Source organism: Centroberyx affinis, unplaced genomic scaffold (assembly GCF_046629955.1).
Source record: "Centroberyx affinis isolate AG114_WGS23_722 - 3 ecotype Tasmania unplaced genomic scaffold, CSIRO-AGI_Caff_v1 ptg001486l_1, whole genome shotgun sequence".
NCBI lineage: Eukaryota > Metazoa > Chordata > Actinopteri > Beryciformes > Berycidae > Centroberyx > Centroberyx affinis.
This window is the reverse complement of record NW_027279952.1, coordinates 471,254-497,667: the sequence shown is the minus strand read 5'-3', so window position 1 is coordinate 497,667 and position 26,414 is coordinate 471,254. Positions and strand designations below refer to the sequence as shown.

Genomic DNA, 26,414 nt, shown 5'->3' with positions numbered 1-26,414 from the left:
CCCTCCACCACATCTCTGGTTCTAGGCTATCCACTAAATTAACCTTTTCCATACGGATTGAGCTCTCTGGTGTGTCAAAATAAAAGTCTCCAGATCAATTAAGTAACATGGGAGCTTTTATTGTGTTAACAGGAAGTGAAGGTACGGGTTTGTAATTGTAGTCTGTGGGAGCAGCTCACACAACACAAGTCGCCGCTGCAGCGAATGGAGGCGAACGGGTGGAAGAGACATCGCCAAGGAATTGTTTTGCTATCGAAATATCGCTCCGGTGTAACGAGGAAATTGACAGTAACATTTTTCAGCGGATAGAAGAAACGCCACATCTTTCTGTAAAATTTAAATCGCTTCCTTTTTTTCCCCCTGAAAAGATCCATTGCCTGTCATAAAAAAAAGGGCGTGTGTGCGGGGTGAAAGCAGTTTTAACCCTTGAATGTGGGTATTGTATATAGGCTATTTTATATATTTTTTACACCATCTGGGTCTGAAGGACACACTCGAAGATGGGATGCACACTAAGCACAGAGGACAAGGCGGCGGTGGAGCGCAGTAAAATGATCGACAGGAATCTGCGGGACGACGGGGAGAAGGCAGCCAGGGAGGTCAAGCTGCTGCTGCTCGGTAAGGAGGAAGAAGAAGATGGGTGGAGGGGGGGGGGCTCGGTCGATGAACTTCGCTGTGATATCCACACAGCAGTGGTAGGATATGGAGAAACCCTGCCTGCTTTCGAAACCAGACACTCTTGGCTAATTTTTTACTTGATACAAAAAATTAATAGTCAGTGTTTAGGTGGTGCCAGTTTGAACTCTGAACTATTACAGAGTTTCAATTCCGCATAGCACACTCCCTACTAGCTATAACAGTCAACTGTCAACTTCGGTAACGTTAGCTAACCTATTCCCTTACCAATAACAAAATTATTGATTTAATGGCCAAACCTATCAACAATGTGACGTTAAGCTGCGTTTAATTAGATTTGTTTGAATACGTTTTCTGTTCTGTAGACAACTAAATGAAAGGCAAGTTATTTTTGCCATTGACTTTAGCTCCATCCAGCCATTGGACAACAGCAGCATTACATTGTAGCTCCGTTGTGTCTCTGTGGACCATTTGTATTGACTAAATCCTTTCAACAATGGCACATTTCCTCTCGTCTAGTCCAGTGCAATGCAGTGAAAATAGGCCTATGCCTCATTAGGGACCCAGACTTAACTGAAATGGGGAATGATGTGACCCATCAAAAGTCCTAAAAAGTTAATGTTGTGGCATTTGAGGCTGCTTGAAGGTTAATTCCGTGTTATTTTCATATACACCACTGGTGTGCATCATGTCAACATTTCACAATTAGCTGAGGGGCTGATGGAAAACTTTGGTTTCCCACTTGTATTGTCTGTATTGACAAGGGAACAGTTTTTTTCCTCCCAGTCTATATAAGCCCAAATTTTCATCTCACATGACAAACTTCATATGCAGTAACAAAAAAGTATCATTTGGTTTTCTGGTAGTAGCCACACAAACATCAGCAAAAAGTAGCTACCATTAAAGCGAAATAACCTGTTATAACATGTTATGCAATTCTGTGTGAAATTACAACATCAATGACATCAGCTTGTTTGATGTTAAATGCTGATGTTGTGGTTGCCCCATGACTCCCATTCATTTAGCATTAGCAATAGCCAGTAGTTTTTTGTGGCTACTACTGGAGGACCACCAAATCATTCCAGTGTCACTAGGTTCTTTGACTGCTATTAGGCCCAAAGAACTGTCTGAAAATTTGCATTTGGATTTTGTCAAAGGATTTTTACTTAAACAAAACTATCTTGGAAATGGGTTATGCAGGGTGCAGTACACCACCAATGTCTTCTTTGGCTTTCTACTTCCTGCACATTCATTGCACTTGAGGTTTGTCACTTTCTGGGTCGATCTGACAACTCTGTAAGTGCTGTGATGTTATAGTCCTGAGCTTAGATTGCTTGTATTTAGAGGCCATCCATGTGTAAAATAATGGCTTTACTTACTTGGTTTGGGGGGGGGGGGGGGGCACTGTTTTCCTTGTCAATACAGACTGTTGTTGAAAAACTTTTCCATCAACCCCTTAGGAGACTAGCTTTGGGAAATGTTGATATGCACACACATGGTATGTGGGTTACCAGGGCAAGTAGTACGAATACGATGCCATTAGGAAGCAAACACCTGACAGAAAGCCACTGAACAATAGCCGCCGATGGCTTTTCTGAACAACTTCTAACCCAGAGCGAGTTAATCAGCATTTCTTAATGTTCTTCTTTCCATAATTCAACAGCAAAATTGCATTACACTGACGTTTTATTGCTGTTCATTGGATTCTTGTTCTGGAGGCTCTGGAAATAACACACTCTTAACATTTCTTTGGAACTAAATCACATTTAGTATGAAGTTAGTATTGTTGGGTTTGGGCAAGCATATACATATTTTCTTGTTAAAGGTAGACTGCATTCCTCAGGTGTTTGTAGTCCAGATGGGGCTTGCTGATTCAAAGCAAGCAAGTTGGGTCAAGTTTCTGCTACGTTGCTGCAGGGTGGAACACGGGTTATCATCAACCGTTCTCCTGACACACCATATTGCATTAGTGAGCAATAAATGCTTCCCACTGTTATCTCAATTAACCATTCATATTGTTTTTGGTAGTATTCTGTTGTGTGATTACGGACCCCAACATCAAAGCACTTAATTTCCGAGACCTGTTGTTCTCCTTTTAGTGGTGTGCCAGGACGTGTGGCTTTATGGATGGATATTTTGGCACCATTACATGCCGTTTGTGTTTGATCCATTCATTTTGGTAGCCAGGTAACGCACACAGCCTCTTCAGGTTACTGCCAGAAGTGATATGTAACAGACAGACAGCCAGGGAGTCCGGGAGAAAGGAACAGAGGGCCCGTAAGCTGAGTATACTGCTAATGACTGAAGCATTAAAAATGGAAAAGCTCCACTGCAGTGAAGCAGGGGCCAGAGTAGGAGTTTGGTTTGTTTACCTTGAGAATAAACAGTCGGTGAAAAGATACCATTTCAAAAGTTCTTGATTTGTAAGCACTATCTCAGCAATTCTGAGGTATTCTCTTTTCAAAAAACTTGTCCACAAAGACAAAAACTCAATGATATCAGTGGTTTGGCAGTAACATAGGGCAGGGCTGTATAAATGTGTTGTATGCTACTAGTAGAGAACCACTCGTCTTGTGTTTATCTCACGGAGTCAACCCCCACCAGATGTTGCAGTGTTGGTGTGTATACACGGTACATGGCACAGGCTTGGTGATTTGGTGGGTGGCAGGGTGCTATTTTATATGGTGACTACCTAGTTATACAGCACTATCCTAAATGTTGGTTCCAGGCATAATAAGGTGTGTGAGCTGTCAGTGTCAGCGCCATGAAGTCATTACACTGACGTAGAGACCTTCATTTGCATGAAAAATGATTTGAATCTTTGCGAGTCTGTGTGCACACTTTCAAGTTCGAACAAGCTGGCAGGCTCAGGTGTCTTGTGCAGATAGTGAAGGTGATCTTTTCGCTGAAAAGCGAACATATTTCTTATTCAGCTCTTACTCTCTACTTGGCCCTCATTTTATTTCCATCATCTCCAGGCTCCAATTACTCTACTATTCATATCTACATGCTAAAATAGATTACAATCTCCTCAGCCTAATTACTCTTGCTATAGTTGTCTTACGACTGTGCAGAAAGGTTTTTATTAATAATCTTTGGCCTTTGCCTAGCTTTTGTCACTGCCTTTTCCTCTTTGTTAATCTTTTCTGATCAAATCCATATATTTTTTTTAGATTCTATAAGTGGCATTGACAAACATTTTACAGTGTAGCATGAGGGGCCTTCACATTAAACATGGACAATCAAAGCAGGTCAATTGCTCGTATTCCTTCATCACTGTCACCATCACTAGACATCTTGCTGAATAGTTTGGCTCGTGCCAGTGTGTGTGGGGAAACAATCTTTTACCCATTGATCTGCTTGTTGGCAGATCGATTCCAGTGATTTAGCTTGGTCATTTCTCCCAGTGGGTAACACTGCTTGGAGGCTTCTGGAATCCTTCATGAGTGACTCATACTTAAATCCCCCCAGAGGGAGAGGGAAAGAAAAAAAAAAAGGAATTGAATAGTGAGTGAGAGGGAACAATAAATCGTAATGGGAAAATGAAAGTGACAGAGAGAGAGAATGTAAGGGAATGTAAAAGAGGAAGAGTAATATATGTCCCTGAATGAGAGTGTGAAACTGAGAGAGAAATGGGGATTGACGAAGGAAGAGAGTGGGGTGGACGGTGCCAGCTTATGCTCCTAATGTGGCATCACTAATGTGGTTATCACACTGTTGGGCCAAACCTCATAAGCCATCGTCAGTCCTTATACTGCTCAGTAAACCAGAGTGGACACTGTGTTAGCCTGGCAGCCCCCCTCCAACCCCAGCCCCTAAATCTGCTGACCCAGACAGATGAGCCCTCATGCCATAGATCCGACCCCAAAGCCAGCATGAGCTGCAGTGAACGTGGGGCCTCAAAAGGAGAAATCCCTACTACCTTTAATTGTGTTTGACATGCAAGCTAGCATTACATAAAATTTCCAAGAGAATAGCATTGACATATGGCCAATCTATAAATGGAGAGGGCCCAGGCATGGTAGCCATTTTAATCACATTTGTCTCCATACTAGCATACTGCTATTGTCATCGCACATTCCTTATCCTCCCTCCCTTTGTACTCAGGGGAAAATCACCCAGGGGAAGTTCCAAGAGGAAAGATGCGTTGGTGGCTGCTTGATAGAAGAGTCTCTGTTCTCTGTAAAAACCCTCCATTTTCACTGGGAGGGTTGGCTTGGATTGTCTTAAAAATAGTTTCAACCACTAGGAACAGAAAACAGCTGCTCCAGTGGTTTTTAGGCTGTAGCTGTTTTGGGGTGGGTGTATCAAAGCAGTGGGTGTGTAACATGACTCTGCATGAAGGCCAGCAGGTCACGCCTGGGGTTCCATATATCCTTAAAGGTCTGTGTGTGTCAAATCAGGCGACTGCGCTTTGTGCTCCCCAGGCCTAGAGGCTTTGAACAGACACGGGCCACACCCCTATGATATCACTGCAGTTGAGAGGACAGAGCCAGGTCACTTACATAAACACATACCTCAAGCCCCATTGATTACAATGTAGACTTGGACACTGAATTTATGGGATTTGTCCAATTTGAACTGTTGGAACAGTTAATATTAGTAGGCGCTACTAATCCATTACCAAACTTGCTCAGCTGCTGTTTTAGATTTCTGTGAGCTGGTACTGTGTTCCTATGAAGGCTTTATACTAAGAACTTAAATGTTAGAAATTATTTTGAGTCTCACAGCAGAATAGAAGTTGTATTTCTCTGAAACTACCCTGGAAACATTTGCACTGTTAGAGTATGATTCATCAAACACCAATGGTATTCAGTCTGTGTGACACAAGATGATTACAATAACCCAGTATTTCTCAACACATCTTTTATGTCCACTGAATTTGCTGTGTGTGAAACACTTTTGTTTCAGCTTCAAATACGAGCGCGCAGTTGGAAACTAGACAACCTATTTTGTTGACTGTGCTTACAGGAAATTTGTAAAATAATTATATTTTCATGAAATTGTTGATGTGTGAGCTGCACTGGGCGACACTTTGATTGATATGGGGTCTCTCTTGCTTGGCAGCAAGCATTGCTCAGAGCACCCTATCATAAAAGAGCACAGCATTTAGAAAAAGAAGCCTTAGTGAAAGCCCTAGTTCCTACTGAAAAATCAAGTTAGGATCAGTTAGCTAAACGTTTCCTCTGGAGGGAGGGGCCTCTGAACTGCAGTGAGCTCATAGTATGCCTGAAGTGGATTTTCATGCGTTCCATATGAAAGGCACTGTGTCGGTATGTGAAGTGGCTGTGGCACTGTGAAAAAATGCTCTTGGGAAGGCCTAGGGATACAACTGTGCCTGCCAGCTCAGTGCCCAGCCAGTGCCCAGTGAAGCAGTGTATCTGCCGTCTGTCTGCGGGTCCCACAGGGATTCACACAGCTGAGTGTTTGGCCCCAGAGCACAGGGAGTTGCCACTGTACTGCCCCCCCCCCCCCCCCCTATGGCGCTCCGGCACCAGAGTGGTGACACGTAATTAAAATAATGTGTCCTCAGGTGAATCGCATCCAATTATACTGAAGGTTAGGTGCCAAGACTGTAGTATCAGCATGCAGTTATTTCTCAGAAAAAACGAAGTGTAAGAATTCAGACAGATACTATGCACACTGAAATAGGCTACATAGGTTTTTGTTATTTCTTTATGTTCAAATCTTTAGAAATAAAATTCTGTTGGCGTTATTAATTATGGCAGTTATTACTTATACTTATATATTACTTATTAAGCAGGCTTGACAGTGAGTGTTTTTGTGTCAAACACGCACTGTGTCACCACGTTTGTTTTGCGACATAAAGAAAAGTGGAACTAGATTAGAGAGATTTTTTACGGTATTGTGCAAGACCCTGCTGACAGTATCACGAGGTAACAGATAGTGCTAGATTTCATGATATGATCCTACTTCCCCTTTTTCTGTTTCTATTGCTGAGAGAAGCTGGGGGGTGTTTACTTGGGGAATAGCCATTCTCCAGTGGTTTGAAAACTCTCCCCTGGTGGGAGAGCTTTACGTCAATGAGGAACGGCCAATTGCCTTGTTATGGCCAAGTCTGCGCTGCTGTAATATGAGGACATTGAGTGCACATTAGCAGATCTAATATAGGTTATGGTAATATCCATTAGTGCACAGCAGTATGAGGGTAATGTATGTGGTTCATAAGACATCACAGATGGCTAAAACTGGTTCGGGGAACATTTCAATAAAACGGCTCATCCAAGTAACTGGTTATGGAGATATTCGGTGCAGTAGCTGAAAAAGTGTAGCAGATGCATAATACATGCTCCTGCTGGAAGCCAAAATGTTACACACACACACACAACCCCAAACCCTCCTCAGGTGACTGTGGCCTCACGCTAGAGATGTCCTGGGTATAACGAGAGCAGTTGCCATGACACTGTGACGTTTGAGAGAGAGCACCCTCGCTGGTCGCCAAGCAAAAGCCATGCCGTCTGTATGATCCCCCCCTTTACACTCTCTCTTTCTCTCCGCTGCTCTCGTTGCAGTATTGTCACGTCAGTCAGCTACACTTTCGTCAATCTAATTAGCTGGCAGCGATAAGTGCCTTCCCTTCCTGAAGTGACATGATGATAGTTTTTTGCACTTCACAACATTGTCAATAGTAATCTATTTTATCGTTGGTCATGTTCCATGTTAAGGCCAAAGCCCTTCATGCAAATAGGTGTGCTTGTGCTTGTGCTTGTTCATAAAATTCTAAAGACACATTGTGCTTGTACATGGGCAGATTGTACAAGCGCACACACACACACCCTCTCTTGCTGACCCTAGAACGCGTCAGAACCCATCAACACTGAATCATCAATACATTAGACGGGAGCTGACTGTTAAATGCCCGGAGCTGAGACCACATCAGAGCTTTAATGACTGCTAAAGCCTCTCATGACTTAAACACTCAAGTCATACTTGGCCTCTTATACACATGCTCACACACATACACTCACACACTTGTCTCTCAGTTTTCTCCTGACTGGGCTAGTTATGCTCAGACTAAAGTTGTATGGTTCCTGGACAGATTGTTTGGTCACATTACATCATTATATAAATCCTTTGTAAGTGCTGTTGTTGAAATGTGGAGATAAAGTGAGAGGGCTTGTTGTGCTACTGGCTGGTTAGCATCAGAGTTGCAATCTCCGGGTCAGAGGAGTAGAATCTCAGGCAGAGAAATCGTCAGGCCGCCAACTGACCACCATTGTTTTGTCTCTCTGTCATTAGCTTTATCTTTGTTTCACAGCGTCTTCCTCAATGCAGTGAAAATCTGACGATGTCTATCATAGGTTGGATAATTAAACAGCAGGCGTCTTAAAGGCAACATAAACTAATTGAAACATTTCCATTTTCTCATACTTCTCTCTTCCTCTTCACTCACTCTCTACCTCCCTCTCTCTCTCTCTCTTTCTGTCTCTCTTCCCCAGGTGCTGGCGAATCGGGGAAAAGTACAATTGTCAAGCAGATGAAGTGAGTTCATTTCGCTATTATCTCATCTAATCATTCTACACGCTGAACAATCAAAATAAACTTTTTTTTTTTTTTTTTCAATGAATCCACAAGGACTGGTCTCAGCAGATATGATTAATGGCACTGCACTAGATGTCATTTTCAAAGGGTATTATTCATTTACCACAAGATAAACAGTGTCAAACACCAGTTGTGCTTTTATACTGTATTTCTTAGTAATGTTGTGCTCTGTGAATCATGATACAAACAAGCATGATGCTTCATGGATCATAAGTAATATAGGGCAGACCACCCAGCAGAATACATTAGGATAGACAATGCTCTGTGTGAAAGCCCATACATCATCCACACTCTGTGTGTCACGCATATGAATGTGTGAATATGAATTATATTATTCGTAAACACCTTTTGGATAGACTCATCAATCAACAGACTTACAAATGTTCATATCACAGCTTTTGCTATTTTTTAGCAGCTGTTGAGCCGTCATATTGCTTTTTCTATTGGTTCTTCACTTATGAAAGACGGACATAGCAGTAAAAACACTATCCATGTAGAAATGTTATTTCCGGACAGTAGGCAGTGACAAATTGACTGGAACACCAGTGTGTCGAGTGGTAACATGGTGTCTGCCTGATTTTTAGGGGATAATTTGCAATATAGTGCGTGCTCATGTGTAGCATAATACAGCAGACAGATTTACATTTACATTTTGTGAGCTTAGACTTTATAAGGCTCTATCAGGGTAGATTGCAGCATATCAAAGATTTGATATGCCAGCTGGCAAAACGGTTAAGTACTTTCTATCTTTTTAAATATTTAAATCCAAATGATTCTTTTTTTTTTTTAAATAACACCAAACAAACATAAAGTAACATTGAAAGCTAATGAATGTGGATAACTGAATTTTGATTTAAATAATTAAAAAAGTCAGATAGAACCTTTCCAAATTCCAAACTCACGATTTTATATTTTATGCATTTAGCTGGCACTCTTATTCAGAGTATTTTACACCGAATGCAACAGTAGAATAAGCTTCAGCTTGGCGTGACACTATTTGTGCCTCCCGACCCGGGACAGCTGTTCCCCCAGAGCGTGTGTTTCAGCGGATGGACTGAACATGGACTGTCACCAGGCTGCACACTGGACTCATCCCTGACCATGCAGATACGCTCTTATTCTTAAACAAACCAGCAGATTGTCGTGCCATTGTTTCCAGTACATAAACTGTGGCAGCGCCACAATATCGACACGGCCGGCACAACATAAACAGTTGATCAATGTATAGAAAATTGTTTCGCCCTAGCAATTAAGTCAATTAAGTGTGGCCTGTAGGAAAATCCTTGCTTATTCTCTGACCACTTTCTTGTAGGCTTGTATAAAGAATGTATAAGAAATGAAAACCTGTCGAATGTTGTTGCGGGCTCTGGGTGTCACCCTTGCATCTCCCCCCCCCCTCCCCTGTGTTATTTCTGTTGTTGTTTTTGTTTTTTTGTTTTGTTTTGTTTTATTTTGTTTTGTTTTGGTTTTTTTATGCAGTGTTGTCTTTTGAATTTCCTTGTCTATTGTGTGTTTTGTATAATGGTAAAAATGAACAATAAAACTCTTAATATAAAAAAAAAAAAATGTATAGAAAATGATCTAAATCGCTCTGTAATGCGTCTAATGTGCGCATCACGTCATGTCTGTCATTTGGCGATGCAGTAGCTCTGTACTCAACCTGACAGTCCGTCTCTTGTTCTGAAAACGTTCGTAAAAAAAATATAAAATTCCACAATTTCTCAGAACTCGCATGTGTTGTAACGGTAAAGAGTAATTTCAATCGGACAATTGTAACGCTGCTCAACACTCAACATGAGTGCAGTGCAGAGACTTCACTGCATATTCCGCCAGTTGGGTTCCGTTGGACACAATGTAAAGACAATTTAAAGTAATGAACCCTAAAGAAAGAACATTTTCAGCCTGTGGGAAACACTGACGTCCATTGGTGGGGGGTCCCGACTCTTTTGAATTATGCTTGGTTGAGTAACTTGTTGAGTAGGCCTAAAGACAGGTGTAAAAACACGCATTTTGTATTTTGTATTTTCTATGCCAAAATCTGTTTTTTACACAATGATTAATCGATTAATTGGTCATTAACGTGACCGACGGTTGATTAAAGAAATTTCTGAAAATTTGCATCCCTAGGTAGAAGGGATTTTTTTTTTCAAGAAAACAAGTAGTCTACAATGATTAGAGAGGGAACATCATTCAGTGGTTAGAGGGTGACGTGAGGTGCTTCGTGAAAGGATGAGTTTTCAGTCTATGACAGTTAGCAAGATTTATAATTTTGGAACAATGTGGTTGAATTTCACTGTAAGACTCAAGTTCATTCAATCCAGGAAAATCTCTTGACCGCTGGCCACCTTTTTCCCTTTGCAGGATCATCCATGAGGCGGGCTACTCAGAGGAGGAGTGCAAGCAGTACAAGGCTGTGGTCTACAGCAACACTATCCAGTCCATCATCGCCATCATCAGAGCCATGGGGCGCCTTAAGATTGACTTCGGTGATGCTGCGAGAGCTGTGAGTGACTGAGAGGGAAATGGGATTTGGTCAACAAAGTAGAAACTTGAAGTGAATTTGTGGTCTTGGAATACAAGTGGATGACATCCCCAAACGTTTGATTGCCCCCTTGGAAAAAATTACTTTTGAATGCAATAACAGCAGTGTTATTTCAGGGTGTCTGCAGGTCCTTCAAAGCGTCTAAACGCGGACAGTAGGCACTAAATGTTTCTAATCTTTTTTTTTTAATTAGAGGCCTTAAAACTGTTAAATAAGGTGAAATGTTGCCTTTTGAGGCTTTTCCCAGTGAGAAAAAGTCTCTAGTGAGAAATCTCTGGCATTACAGATGTGTACTGTTAACTGTTTTGTTTTTTTTTGTTTTTTAAGTACTAATTTAAATTGGGATTAAAAAGGCCTTAGAAATAAGTTTAACTTAACAGAAACCTGTAGTCACGCTGTATTTTCTCTGTCCCCTCTGCCTCTCAGCCACAAGGAAATTAGGGAACAAATGATTTATTTGACGCCATATGTCTCCAGCTGTCTCCAAAATATATTTATAAACATGTTGGCATTTTGACTATTAATGTTGATTATGATGTGGATGTAGTGACTTTGATAGTTAATTCATGATGTTGACACTGACCCAACTCCTCTCTCAGGACGATGCGCGGCAGCTGTTTGTGCTGGCGGGCTCGGCGGAGGAAGGCTTCATGACGGCAGAGCTGGCCGGGGTCATTAAGCGTCTGTGGAAGGACGGGGGTGTTCAAGCCTGCTTCAGCCGCTCCCGGGAATACCAGCTCAACGACTCGGCGGCATAGTGAGTCATACACACAGACACAGACAACAGAAGCAACAGTTGCAGGACTCACCAAAATTGTGAGTCATCCACATATAAGACTCAATCAGCAGTGGTCCTACACACACAGGTCTATGTCAACAGCTTCTAATGACGTACTTGAACTACTTGTACTCGTACTTGTACTTTCCAGGTCCATTTGCAGCACATCAAATGAACCAAAAGTCCCAGCTAGAGCCATTCTATTGCAGACGCACACAAAGCTTCTACCACAACTAGCCAAACACAAGCTAGTCCGGCCTCCAGCCAAGCTCAGTAGGCAGAAAGCTACCATACCTCTGTCTGGACTTTGAGTTTTAGACTGTCAATATTTGCCCTCTCCTACCAAGCCGGCAGTGTGGCGGCTGGAGAGAGTATTTAATCTCTGACCTTACACTTAAGGCTAGGAGCATTTTGCTACACGGTTACCTGCCTGGAAATAAATAGAAATCACATCAAAACAAAAGATCAGCGAAATCCTTTGGAGCATTTTCTCTCTCCTACTGAACTATTCAGTTATTTTTCTTGAGCAGTTTGTATTGTGTACATATTGTGCAAGAGGCCTTCTCACTGGAACAAGTGATGTCATCACAAGGCAGCTCCTGTGTTTTGTTGGTAGAAACCCCATTTTCCTTGTTTTGCTGTTGCAGAACAAACATCACCAGTTACCTCGCTGGCCAAGAGAGCTGCAGTTGTTGGCCATTTTCTAATTGGTTCTTCTAATCCTGCTGTCTGGGAGCTTTTCATGAATAGGAAACACCATTACTAAACCTTTTTGTATTTTTTTTAGTTCACTAATACCTTGGAAGACAAACAAAAGGCTTGTTTGAGTGAAGGGGAGATTACTTGTGTGTGTGTGTGTGTGTGTGTGTGTGTGTGTGTGTGTGTGTGTGTGTGTGTGTGTGTTCTACATGCACACAGAGGTCACTAATCTCCTTCCATGGCATTTCATATGCAATAACCTTGAGGTTTCAGTGAGTCATAGTGCATCCAGAGTGTGTGAACATGTAGGCTTATGTGTGATGTGGGGTAACCTGTGTGAGCACAGCAATGTGGTCAAAACAATGAGGCACCCACCAGCTTGGTTCTCAGGGTGTCTGCAGGTCCTCGAAACTGTTTTAGATTGAATTATCTCAAAACAGTACAGTAGAATACTGCATTTGAGTCTTAAATACAATTTCAGAGTTCACATACCTTACTTTTTTGTATTCTTCAGCCTGATTTTTAGGGGAGATCGGTCTTAAAATTCTACTGCCATTAAAAAGGTGTAAAAAAAATCGTAAACTTAACTTGCAGAAACATGTAGTTATCCTGGTTATGGTGTTAAGTAGTATAAACTACAGCTGAAAGATGAAACATCACTTGTTTTCAGTCTGAAATATGAAATGGTTTTATCTGACGTCTGAGTCCCTATTGTCTTGTCATCCTTGAGAATATGTTGGGAGCTGTTTGTTTGACTGGCAGTTACATGCTTGACCTTGACATTCTTGACACTCTTTCTCCCACTCGCTTCTTCTCCTGCTCTCTATCTCGCTCCCCTTCTCTCTCCGCTGCTTTTCTTTCCTCGTGTCCCTCTCCTCAGCTACTTGAACGATTTGGACAGGATATCCCAGGCAACCTATATCCCGACTCAGCAGGATGTCCTGAGGACCCGAGTCAAGACCACAGGCATCGTGGAGACGCACTTCACATTCAAGGACCTGCACTTCAAGTGAGAACTTCCTCCCAGTAACCGCTGGGTTTGCTTAAAAGCGTCTGAGTGTTTTACAGGATGACTTAATTAGTTTTCCTTCCTGTTATTGACTCATGCACTCCCATAGAAATTCCCTTTGTACATGTACAGCTGTAAGGTATTGTGACACAACTTGTGGAGGTGCTGTGCACATCAGCGCTGACTCATTTCATTTCTGGCCCTCCATTGGCCAACGCAGACAGGAAGTGGAAGCAGTTAGGTCACAGCTCCATGCCTTTTTTGGCTATTCATTCATACACTGTCCTTGAGGGTATCTGATTTGAAAATGCTCTTGCGCAATAGTTTGAGTTGCCAGCTTAGAATGCACCCCACAATATGAGAAACCCATCTAGATGTACATCATGTCTGGCTGCATTATAGTCTATTCCACTTCAGTGCACCTTTAGTTAGAACGGCTCTACATCAAGCATTTCAAAGCAGGCGATAAAATACCCCACATTTAAGCCTTTTGGCTGAGCAAATAGGAAATATAGTGCATAGGGTGAAATTCTGCCCCATCTGTTCTGAATCTTGTGTTCTCTGCCATTACTCAGTCATCTGTGTGCGCAATGCACAAGCATTGGCCAGCCACTGTGTGCTAACACCGTTTTTCACTCATTAACACCACAACAAGACCAGAAACCCCCTTAACAGCCGCAGTCATGTTTCCAACCGTTTATTTTCGCCCTTGGGGCTAATAAAGGCTGCTTATATGCACACTGAGGAACGTGCTGTGTTTACATTGTGCTGCTGCTTTCCTCCCCGCAGAATGTTTGATGTTGGGGGTCAGCGGTCTGAGAGGAAGAAGTGGATCCACTGCTTTGAGGGCGTCACCGCCATCATCTTCTGTGTGGCCCTCAGTGACTATGACCTGGTGCTGGCTGAGGACGAGGAGATGGTGAGTGGTTCAGTCACTGAGATGTGAAGAGTGATGATAGCAGGCTTTTTATTTTGTCTTTGAGCACATTGCATTCGCCTGAAATGGAGATTGGTAAGAGTAGGAATATAGGAGAAGTCCAGTTCAAGCATCATTCCAAATTCATGAATCCGTGTTCACGCATGACTTGGCCGTTCCAGTGAGAAGCGCAGTGACCGATGTTGCCTTGCTCTCTCCTCCAGAACCGGATGCACGAGAGTATGAAGCTGTTCGACAGCATCTGCAACAACAAGTGGTTCACAGACACCTCCATCATCCTCTTCCTCAACAAGAAGGACCTGTTTGAGGAGAAGATCAAGAAGAGCCCTCTCACCATCTGCTACCCAGAGTACGCTGGTAAGACTGGCAGCACTTGACAGGAGATTTTCTGAAGATGGCAGATGGAAATTGGTCGAAATTCTCCCATCAAACTCAAGCAGTAAGCCACGAGAGGCTTTGCAGTGATTTTAGAACAGCGACGAGGGGTTATTAAGCATGACTCAAACTGCATCAAATGGCTTATTGGTTTCAGGAAATGGCAGTAATAAACTGTTGCATTAAAAAAGAAAGAACGCAAATGTTGCATAAATGTTATTTTATATTGATAACTGAAACTTACTTAAGCAACACATAAGTACTGATATGAGTGGTGATTTCTGATTAGTACATTAATGTTTACATTAAAAGTTATGCAGTCAAAGGTTCAGCCAATCAGACCTGAGGACCTGAACTATGTGTTTTATACATGAAAATTAATCACTGAAACTCGTAGATATGTTTGATTGAAATTGATGTAAAATGGCAACCTGTCTTAGAATCTCTTAAGCATATAGGTTTGCTAAGTAAACATGATGAAAGGAAAGCATCGAAATTTCACACAATTGTTAATTCTACCTTTTTTATCAAAACAAAGAGCGGAAAGCCCAGTTGGCAGGAAGCAGTCTACCCATGTCTACCCATAAATCCACAAGATTATCCCTTTTCAATGCCTTTTCCTATGTTGTGACTTCCCGACAATTCCGCTTCCTGCCCCCCCTTCTCCTCCAGGCTCGAACACGTACGAGGAAGCGGCCGCCTACATTCAGTGTCAGTTTGAGGACCTGAACAAGAGGAAGGACACCAAGGAGATTTACACCCACTTCACCTGCGCCACAGACACCAAGAATGTGCAGTTTGTCTTTGATGCCGTCACCGACGTCATCATCAAGAACAACCTGAAGGACTGCGGTCTCTTCTAAAGCCGTCGACGATGCCGACGGCGACAACTTTTTTCTTGGTGAGGAAACCTTTACAACCCCTGCTCAATCTTTCCACTGAGATATAACTGTCAAAACACACCCACGCCCACACCCCCTCACCCCTGGCCTGGCACACATGCGGCGGACATGTGTGAAGAGCCACGATCAATGTTTCTATCATGGATGAGGGCACTTGAAGTTCACCATAGTATCAGGACTTGCTGAGGAAAATGTGCCTTAGTTTCTAGCCCTAGGAAGAGTCTGTTTTCTTTTTTTTTCAACGCGTTTAAAGCTTCAAATGATTGTGTTTCCACTGCTTCAGCGTTTGAAATTATGGAGAGTTGTGGCATAGCTGGAGTTGGCCACAAAGATGCAGCATAATCCATCATAATCAAATGCTTGCATAATTTAATCACTGAATCACTGAAATCACTGCCTTCTTTTATTGGAGGCTTAATTAGATTTTCTGCTCCATTTAGATGTTTGTGAAATGATAGTGGCAAGGTCGAGCTCTCCAAAACCTCTCATTAAAATGACCCCCCCCCCCCCTTTTTCCCTTTCTTCCTTTTTCTCTCTCTCTCTCTCCCCTCTCCTCTCCTCAGGCAGCAGAGCCAGCGTATTGAGCATCTTTTGGTGGGGAAGATGAGAAGAGTCGGGAGGATCAGTCACGGACCAGTGCTGTACTATATGCCACTTTTAACAGCTTTATTTATGTTTTTTGTCTTGGAACATTTTGAACTAGCGTTACGACATTTGTGTAGGATGTTTGTATCATTGTAAAAGCGTCACTGCAATTTTTCACACACTTTTTTGTCCTTTTTTCCTTTTTTTTTGAGGAGAAGAAGGAGATCTTTTTTTTTTTTTTTTTTGCTGTTCCTTTTGCCGCCATCTCTGGAAAAGGAAACTTTGCTGTTGGTGGAAATACGCCTTTTCCTCCTTCCCTACAGCTAGGGGGAAAAGGGGTAGACTTTGAGTCCAGTTTGTTGGTACTTGTGCCTTCGCATGCCTTTTACTGCGGTCGTAGTCCAAAATGCTTGTTCTTTTGCCTGCTGAATTGTTCCAAACATAAAAGAGGTAAAAAACGTTTTCATATGTTGGTGTCCCCGCTATCTTCTATGTGCACACCACTGAGCTATAGTGGGAGGAGGAAGATTCCCTCTGGTCTAAAGGTACATGGGTCTCCATGGTGACCGACATGTAGCCCCCCCACAATCCCCTACCCCATCCCCCCGCCCGCCATGACGACGGAAGGCCACGCAGGCCGATCACGCAGTACAATACTGAGGTGTATATTGTTACATTTACCCCGCCAATATGGGGTTCTGGTTTTTAAACAGTGTACAAAATATCCATTCTCAACCATTCGGAAAATGGTTAGCTGAGGCGCTGAGCTTATATTACGCTCAAGTGTTGAAAAGAACTACAAAGACCAGAGTAGGCACATTTTACTGTATATTTTAATGTATTCGGAGGAGAGTTACGGAGCCTTTGGTGTCAGAGAGAAAGACTGAACCGCAGATGAGACGGTTGTAAAGATGAGGAGGAGGAGGTGTGAAATGTTCGGGGGGTTCAAACACCTTTCTTGGATCCTATTTATCGCGAATTTCCGAGTAGAAGTGCTGCTCTAGGATCAGGCGCGTCTTTCTGGTGATTATAACAAAGATGGTCAAAAGGGGGGGCCTGGTCTGTGATTCTGGATCAGCACTGCTATGCCAAGAAATGTGATAAATACGGTCTTGGGTCTGTTCACATAAAGAAACTGCCACAACTGTCAATGTATGTGTATGTTCTCCGCGGATGGAGAATCTTTGTAGACTCATCTCCCTTATTTTGCTAATAAAAACCATTTACAAACCACATGAAGTCGCTGTATCATTATGCATTTTCGACAAATACGTGATGTAGGTTTATGCCGATGAAAGCTAAATGATTATCCCATTAGTTTAATTAGCTGCTACAGCACAGGGCTGGGTATATGAATATCTTCATTCTGCTCTCCATCTCAATCTCTTGGGTCTTTTATTGTCATGCTGGTATCACATGCTCTAAATACCTCAGAGTGGTTGGTAGCGTCACGCCTGTGAATGGGTTGAGAGGGTTTCCTTTTAAACATTACAGAAGAGTCCTGTTTTCTTTCCCCATACATCTCAAGAACAAAATCCACTTTATTAGGAGCCACTTTGATCAGTAATAACTCCTTTAAGCATGGCTTTAAGCTGCTTTAGAATACACATTTTTATTTGTGTATGCCAGTTCACATGCCTGTGAACATGGATGTGAACGGCATTTCTCATGTGGAACAAGGAATCTTGTTCTCTCCAAACAGGGATTTTCAAGTCAAATCTGTTCCCACAGAGACAATTAGAGACATCGCTGTCAGGTCTACACACAACATCCCTCATTTGTTTTCCCCTGGTGTCTATAAAGCCAAATTGCTTGCAGTATTACCCAATGCATTGACTTGGTGAGAGAGAAATCAAGTTTGGCCACGCTGGAATGTTTGGCCACACAGAAAACGCTGACCTGAAGGGACTGATACATAAATCACCTATCTTTTTTTTTTTCTTCTTTGCTTATGACAGTGAGGCAAAGCGCTCATACAGGCTGACGTGAGGCTGTCTCCATACGTGTATTTGAGATGTTTATCCCCCTTATATAATTTGCAATGTAAATGTGCAATGCAATGACATTAACTGCGCATATCATCAGTGACGGCCTCCCTTGTGACAATACGTCATTTGACTCGAGGGATGCCTTTCTTTATGAGTTGTATGTTAAGCGATTTGGGGCGCCATGAATACTTTGCATGTGTTTGGACACACACACACATGAACGCGCTGATTTGCATCAGTGTGTGTGTGTGTGTGTGTGTGCTGGCAAGCACCTGTGAGGCAGTGTTATATATCCTGACATTTACACGTTTGAGCTGCTATTACCATTTGGCAGAGAGGTGGAAAGAGAGTGAGAGAGACAAAAGAGGAGAAGAAGAGTGTTATGCTGTATTTATGTGAAGCTGGGCTGGGGGGATTTGGCTCCCATGGGTGCTGCCAATTGGAGTTGGGCGTGTGTGTGTGTGTGTGTGTGTGTGTGTGTTGGGGCAGCGGAGGGGTGTTTATGCTGTATTTTTAGCACCTTCAAAGATGAGAGAAGAGAGGGAAAATAAGACAGAGTGAACGGGGGCGGCCATGATGTTGCAGTGTAAAAGCAACACGAGCGACACTGTTGAGGTTTCTCTCCGCACTAAGCAGAGGGTGGGGAACGTTTGAAGTGTGTGTGTGTGTGTGTGTATGTGTGTGAGAGAGAGAGAGAGGGAAAGAGGGTGTAAAGAGATGGAACAATAGAGGCATTATTTCCGTGTTGCTCCACTGCTGTGTTTACGGTCTGCTTTCCCCTCAGCTGGTTTCTCTGGGGGCAGCAGTTGGCAACAGAGATAAGACAGGCTTATCAGCTCTGCAGCCATGTTGGACAGGACGCATTGTAACACTGAACTAGACACACTTTCAGTCTGTGCTGCACATTTTTCCACTGCACACACACACTATTAGGCACACAGAAGCTCATTCATACAGTACACAGGCCTACAGTAGACGTACAGAAAAGCACAGCAGGATGTCAAATCATGTAATGTGTTGGCATGCTGGCTCTGACACCGGCATGCATGTAGGTTATTTATGGTCCAACAAACACTTTTTTTTTTTCTCTCTTCTCGCCTTATCCTTCGCTCTTGCACTTCAACCCAGTTGCTATTTTCTGCAGTACACGTTAAGTCAAATTAGCAGCGAGAGGCCAGCAGGTTCACTGTACACGCAACAGGCCTCCTCCTCCTCTTCCTCCTCCTTCTTACTGATATGCAAGACGCATGTTCAAGACACTCGTGCGTAATTTCCCGTCTTTCATCTGTGGAGAGTTGTGTAAGTCGTCACGGCTGAACCCGGCGCGACCAAGCCTAGAGGCATTTGAAACACTCTTTTTTTTTATTATTATTATTATTATCTGCCCTGTGTAATTACCAATCAGAATTCTGTTTGATGTTGTGCACGGATATTTATCTCGTGACATAACAGCAACTTCAGTCATCATCATTAACCCAATTAGCTTTTTCATGCATTTTGTGTGTGCCAGTGCTTGACAGATTGTGTGTGTGTGTGTGTGTGTGTGTGTGTGTGTGTGTGTGTGTGTGTGTGTGTGTGTGTGGGTGGTTTGTGTGGTTTGGGTGGCTGTACGAGCTGGATGTGTTTACGTCTGTTTGCCATGTACAGGCTATGCTTAAATGTGTCGTCTGTGTGTGTATGTGCATGAGTGTGTGTGTGTATGTGTGTGTGTGTGAGTGTGTGTATGTGTGTGTGATGCTGTGCGCTCCAGCTGGATGCCTGCTGTCTCTGCTCCTGCTCGTCACCTGATCTTTGTCGGCTGTGTTCTTTCAGTCCGCAGAATCCAGCTTTTATCTCCACACACATGCTCACACACACACACACACACACACACACGTACACCTCCCCGTGATGTCATTGATTCCGGGCTCCATGGCAACAGTGAGCGAGGAAGCGAGAGAGGAGGGAGAAGGAAACAGAGAGATATTCTTTTAGACTGGCGTTGCCTTCAGTGGAGGGGATGAAGTTGTTATAAATAGCTCCTGATGTTTCGAGGTGTCCGGGTGGGTGCTGGGTGGGTGCTGGGTGGGTGCTGGGTGGGGAGGGGGGCGAGACAGGGTCGAGGTATTTCATAGGGAACATTGTGTCTTTGTCAAGTGGCAATCTCAGCGCTTTCAGGGCAATCAAAAAATGACGCCAGTCGTCCGTGGCCTTTAGAGAGGCTGTTTGTCAGGAATAGGCATGTTATTTCAGGGCTCTATCAATGCGGTAGGTTGAGCAGAAAGCAGAAAGAAAGTGCTGTCAATGAAGTATAAAAAGTGCTTAGGACTAAAAATGTCCCGCAGCTGGCATGGGCTCCGCTCGGCTCCGTTCAATTGATACGTTTCTCTTTCTTGTCTGTGCTCGATTATTCCGTTTTTATCCATGTGATTAGTTTAATTCCTTCCAGCGCTCTAATTTGTTCTGCCTCGTCCTTGGTTTCTCTGATCCTGCTGCTGCCCGTGTTAAATTTAGTGTGGATTCTGCCTCAAAGAATTCCTTTCTGCACTGTAGTTCGGGAGGCAGTTTGTGTGTGTGTGTGTGTGTGTAATTGTGTATGCCTGTGTTGTATGTTTATATGAAATGAAGCCTGTCCTAACAAAAGCCTTGTTTAATAACTAGTAAAGGCCCGACTGAGTTCGGAGTTGAGTTTCAAAGCTCTCTCTCTCTCTCTCTCTCTCTCTCTCTCTCTCTCTCTCTCTCTCCCTCCCTCCCTGCACAGTCTGAACAATAGTCCAGTGAGAGCAGCACTGCGGACTTTGATGAGGACTGTTTGGGATTAAACAGCCCATTTCCACCCTCTTAACATTCCTGTGTGCCCACTGCTGAGGAGCACCAGTGGTCCAGCCCAGTCACATGAGCTTCCACCAGCAAGGCCGACGACTCCAGTTACAGTAGTGACACACTTTTCCCCCGGTATTGAGGAGTCTAACTGTACTATTTCATTTTCAAGTTACAGAGAAGCTCTGAGTTATTCTGATTTATGAAGGTAAGAGAGGATGCAATGCCAATTTTGGGCGTGTAACAGAAAAGTAATATACAGAGTAGTGTAACATATTACTGCTCTCAGGGAGTGATACGTTTTGAAATGAGTAATAATAGTTATCATGAGTTTTTTGAGCCAAACAAGGTCAGTGGCCTTTGTGTTCATTGCAGAGGGACGCAGGCCTTGTCCACATCAGAGTTAAGATAATTCCTGTCATGTTCCTATGCGACTCTGCTGTCTGTTCAGCAGGGCTCTGCTGAGAGGACCCCCCCCCCCCTCCAACACACACACACACACACACACACACACACACACACACACATAACTCCCCCCGCTGACTCAGTCTGTCCGTGGGCAGGCTTCTGCTGCTTTTCCCTGTGAATGAATCACTCCTTTGCAGGATCATGGCACAAATTATTGTTTTGTCCTACTTTTTTTTACAATCGGGACAAACGCGCAAACCTCCATTCATTTGCATGCCAATCGTCATTCCAGCGTGGCGACGCCTTCTCGCAGCATTATCCAGTCCACCTCCTCTGTCCACCTGCACCGGGTCAGTGGAACAGAGGCGCCCACTCAAATGTGCATAAATGTTATCTACGTACAGTAGATATGCTAATGGCAGCGCCGGTGCTTTCAGCTGAATACATGTTGTCATCTGTATTCATCAGCTCGTGATGTGGAGCATAAAGAGATATAGTTGTTAATGGAATGGGGAAGTGGGGGGGGGGGGGGGGGGGGGGCATGCAAGGTTCAGGCCAGCACTCATCTATATTTAATCCAGTAATTGGTCATTTAGAGGCACTTCCACTGGAATCCAATGCCTAATTACAAAGGGAAAAAATCTCCTAGGCAAAGCACAAAATCAATAGGAACCGTAATTATCAGCCTCTCTCTCTCTCTGTCTTTCTGTAACATTTTAGTTGCCACATCTGTGTTGTGCCAGAAAATTGGGTTTAATTATTCATCACTCTATGATTGCCCACCCGCACGCCCACACACCCAACACCCATCACCCCACCCCACCCACACACACACACACGCACGCACACTGCCTCAGCTCTGTATCCGGAAATTGCTGTCAGGGGCGTCAGGGCGAAGCAGTCTGTGGTCTGGGAGGGAGGAGGGGAGGGGAGGGGAGGGAGGAGGGGGGGTGGGGGAGAGGGGGCTGACTGTCAACAGTAAACAGTGCCAGAGTGAATGCACCATGCCCGCTGTCCACTTAATGGCTTTATGTGGTGCCACAGCACATTAGCAGGCTGCACTGCAAAAACACCCATCTTAACCAGTCATGTAATCTGCCTCTGAGGCTTCACATCGCTCCTCTCTGAGAACAAGGGGAAAGTCCTGCCAAAGGGATCAGATCATTTCACTTGTTTCCAATGCAAATTAACTTTCTTGGCTCAAGTGTTGTTTTACCTACTAGTGAAGTGAGCCATTTACATTCTGCCTTGTTTTTAGATACTTCCACTTATAGAAAATCCCTCAAACAAGTGAAACTACACTGGAAACAACTACACTTGGGCGGAGTTCTTCACTTCTTTTAAGAAGAAAAGAGAAAAAGATTATAGGACTGAATATGAGACTATATGACTTGAATGAATTGAGATGGATATGTATGGAGTGTATAGAAAGGGGAGTACAGCAGGGTTGGCTGGTGTTCTGTCCAAACTCTAATGTGTCTAAACAGTTTGGTAATGGACGCTGTGTCATATTTCTGGCTCATGCAGCACCAGACTCAACAATGGCTTCCTTCCTCATAGCTCCCTCTAGAGATTGTCCTGCTGCACTGCATCTGTGCAAATTACGACGTCACACTGTGGCTCCCAATTAGTGCAGTGTCCCTGAGCAATAACATCATAACTGTAGCGACATCATGGGGGCGTTCACATTCTGTTGGATTGCACTATGGTGACCTCCTACATTCGCGATTGCTGGAAGACGCATCTCTGCAACCAGTGATGTAACACCTCAATGTTGACACATCTCCGATTGATGTTTCCCACAACCGTGACTCAACCCCCACCCACCACTCACAGATAATCTCATCTGTGACTAAGCAGTGTAGCAGAGATTATATGTTTCCGTGGGGGGTTGTATGTGTGTGTGTGTGCGTGTGTGTATGTCTGTCCCATACAGTAAAAAAAAAATAAACAAACTTGTCATTCTTCGCAAATCTGTTTCCCTTGTTCAGAGTTAATCTTATCTGTTATCCCTAAATTATTCATCCATCTCAATCAAACACCCAGTCGTTTCCTCTGAATTCTGACATTTTCTAGATTACAGCAATTCTTTTTTTCTGAGTCAAAAGTATTTTTACAATCCTGTGAGCCCAGAAAAGGTTGGAAATCGACCCAAAAGACGAGCCACTATGTTTCGGTTTCAAAGGAGGTAAAGATCAGATTAATTTATACACCTGAAAAACACATACACACACATACACATACACACACTTGAGAGATGCAGGGTCAAAACAGGAGAAAAACAAGCTAACCAAGGGAAAAAAGAGGAAAGTGTCATGGGTCTGCATAAAAAGAAAACTGTCTAATCAAACTGCAAATGATGCTGGTATAAATAGTCTGAGTTGCAAGTGTGTTATTTGACTGGAGGAGCCGTAAAACCTCATTAACACACTTGACACCCTAACCTTACCTGGAATAATTTCTGAGGGTTTTTTGTTTTTGTTTTTGAAGAGGGAAGTAAGCTATTTATAGAACCTGTTGAGGTGTGTAAAATGCATTCGGGCTCGTCTGGTTTTAGATGTTTTCCCCTGTATCTGGGCGAAGGTCTGTGCAAGAAAATGACTTTAAAAAGTGGATTTTTAAAGTCGCATTTTAGATTTTGCAAGCTGAACGAGGAATTTGGAAGCCATGGTGTGAGCGCAAAATTAATCCTCAAACAGCTGCCATCCAGCGTTTCACCAAAAAATAAAGAATAAAAAGATGATGGCTCCAAAACAGGCCGGCTAAACGCTCTGCCGAGCAATTAACCTGTAGCGTTGCTTTGTCCCATGTGGGAGGGAGAGAACTCACAATTAGGGAATATGACTCAAACCCTTACATAAAAATGACTACTGAAGCGGAAACTTGTTTGAAAAAAGGCCCTTTTTTTAGTGCATTTGGTGAATGTTTGTGATGCTTGTGACATCCTTCTCTTGGTATTTTGCCTTGCAATCCATCATATGGTTAGGGGAGGAATGGCATAACAGTCCGGATAACATAATGATAGAAGGTATCAATTTATTATTCATATCCTCTTGAGAAAACTAATTCAGCATATCTACACTCCCATCACCTTCACTAATGAAAATTAGGCTACTAAACCCTACTATAACTGCAGTTTCTCATCCTGCCAGTGACTAATACAAAGTTCCGTTAAACTCCTTTCCTGGAAAACAGAGCATTGATTCATCATCCTTTATAGACTTTCTGCTTTGTTTACTCATTCCTACAGGTTGAAATCCTCTTCTTCCTCCGATGAAGGTGATCTGGGTTCTTGGAGGTTGGCCTAATCATGTACAGGGTCAGGGTGGAGTGCAGCTGTGGTAATCTGCTGATGGCTATTTAAAGCCTGCTGGCATTACCCAGCTCTCCGTGTGATGACGATAAAGACCCCGTGTTGCTGTGGAAACAGCACATCAACCAAGGACATGTGTGGTTGGCATCCATCAGAGGATGCGTCTGTGTGTGTGTGTGTGTGTGTGTGTGTGTGTGTGTGCGTGCGTGTGTTCTCGAAGCCCACTCCACCTGCTTTCCCACAGTATCATTTCATCACAGTGAAAGCAGGCGCCGGCCAATCATGTTTTCCGAGGCCCAGCGTGCTTCAGAGCAGAGAAAAGAGGCAGGGGAAACGAACAGATGTCCCCTTGAAGTAGAACACTGTTTTTTGATGTTCCACCATAAGCTGCTAGATTTTTTTCCCAGAACCCCCTCAGTGGGTCCTCGGGTTTGGAACGAGCGGTTTCGGCCCGTACCGAGCTGGAAAAGCGGGGTCAGCCCGTGAAATGAAATCAGCGAGTCAATATTCTGAAATCAATATGTCATCTAGTGGCTCTCGTCCCGCCGTGCAGCAGCAGTGTGGTCCCACCCGACGAGGGCCGAATGTGTGAGAGAGACAGCGAGGGAGAGACTAAGTGACTGATTGAATAAGTGAGGAGTGGGAAATAGAGTTTGCTTCTGACTGCCTGCTGTCCATCTCTCTTTCTCTCTCTCTCTCTCTCTCTCCCTTTCTCTGCCTGTGTGTGTGAGGATGTCAGATAAGCTGCAGCATAAGCCATCGATCTGTGCTGTGGGGTATGTTTGTTTTACTCCCCCCTCCCTCCCCGCAACGCCCCGCTGTTTGCCCACAGAGGGGATCATGCCTGCTGTAGCATAATCAAACCGCCGCCTCCCACATCCCGAACGATCGCCCTTGAACCTTGTCAGACAGAGAAACTCATTGCAAGTCATATCACAGGTTTTGCCCACAGGCGGCGGGGTGGGGGGTGGGGGGCGGGGTTTGCGGGCCTGAGTTATTCGTTATTTCGGCGTGCTGTGCACATCTGAGAAAACGGGAATTAAATTCTGCTACGTCCCGTTTTCTGACGCACGCCAGTAATTAGGGAGGCATAAGTGGACTAAGCTGTGGCCGGCCCGGGGCGGTGATATGGCTGTGAAATGTATCTTCAATCAGTCGGCTGATAGGTCGATCTCCGGGACGCTGTGAGGAGGTTAGGGATCAATAGGAGAAACTAACTAAGGCGTGAATCGCAGGCAGAGCTGAGGAGAAGCTTCTGGATCGATATGACAGTCACTCAGCTACGGCCTGCAGCCCTTCACCATGTCAATGATGAATTCTGTGTGTACTGTAGTGTGTGTGTGTGTGTGTGTGTGTGTGTTTCTAACCTTTGTTTATCCAGGGAAAGCTGACTGAGTTCGCATGCTCTTTTCCAGCAACATCCTGTTTCATATTTATACAGTGAAATGGAAGAATATCAGTGAACGGTGAATTTGAACCTCCCAGCTAATATTTATACAGTCACACACACACACACACACACACACACACACACACACACACTCACACCTGGCAGCTCCACATGGGCAGCTGGGGGTTCGGTGCCTTGCTCAAGGGTACATCAGCAGGTGTGTATGTGTGTGTGTGTGTGTGTGTGTGTGTGGATTCAAACCGGCAATCTTCAGGTCAAAAGCCCACTTATCTAATCTCTAAATCACTGCCGTGTATCTGTGAATTTATGTGCGTGTGTGCGTGTGTGTGAAACTCCTACTTATTGGTTTTCGCTGTGTTGTGTGTGTTTGTTTCTCCCCCTGCTACAGATTACAGAAGCAGTCACAGGGGGTCACTGCATCACAAGTTCCTTCCTGGCACGCCACTGGACTTTTCCACCAGCAGATGGC

The 26,414-nt window shown here is 43.8% G+C and overlaps 1 protein-coding gene across 1 annotated transcript; it reads left to right on the top strand.

The window, feature by feature from the left end:
* The first annotated feature begins 167 nt into the window (after positions 1–167).
* gnai1 (guanine nucleotide binding protein (G protein), alpha inhibiting activity polypeptide 1) lies at positions 168–17,254 on the top strand. The gene is made up of 9 exons (XM_071527068.1): positions 168–618; positions 8,097–8,139; positions 10,561–10,702; positions 11,341–11,498; positions 13,099–13,227; positions 14,017–14,146; positions 14,368–14,521; positions 15,212–15,440; positions 16,005–17,254. The coding sequence occupies exons 1-8, from the start codon at positions 501–503 to the stop codon at positions 15,400–15,402; spliced, it is 1,065 nt and encodes a 354-aa protein (XP_071383169.1). The 5' UTR covers positions 168–500; the 3' UTR covers positions 15,403–15,440; positions 16,005–17,254.
* The last annotated feature ends 9,160 nt before the right edge of the window (positions 17,255–26,414 follow it).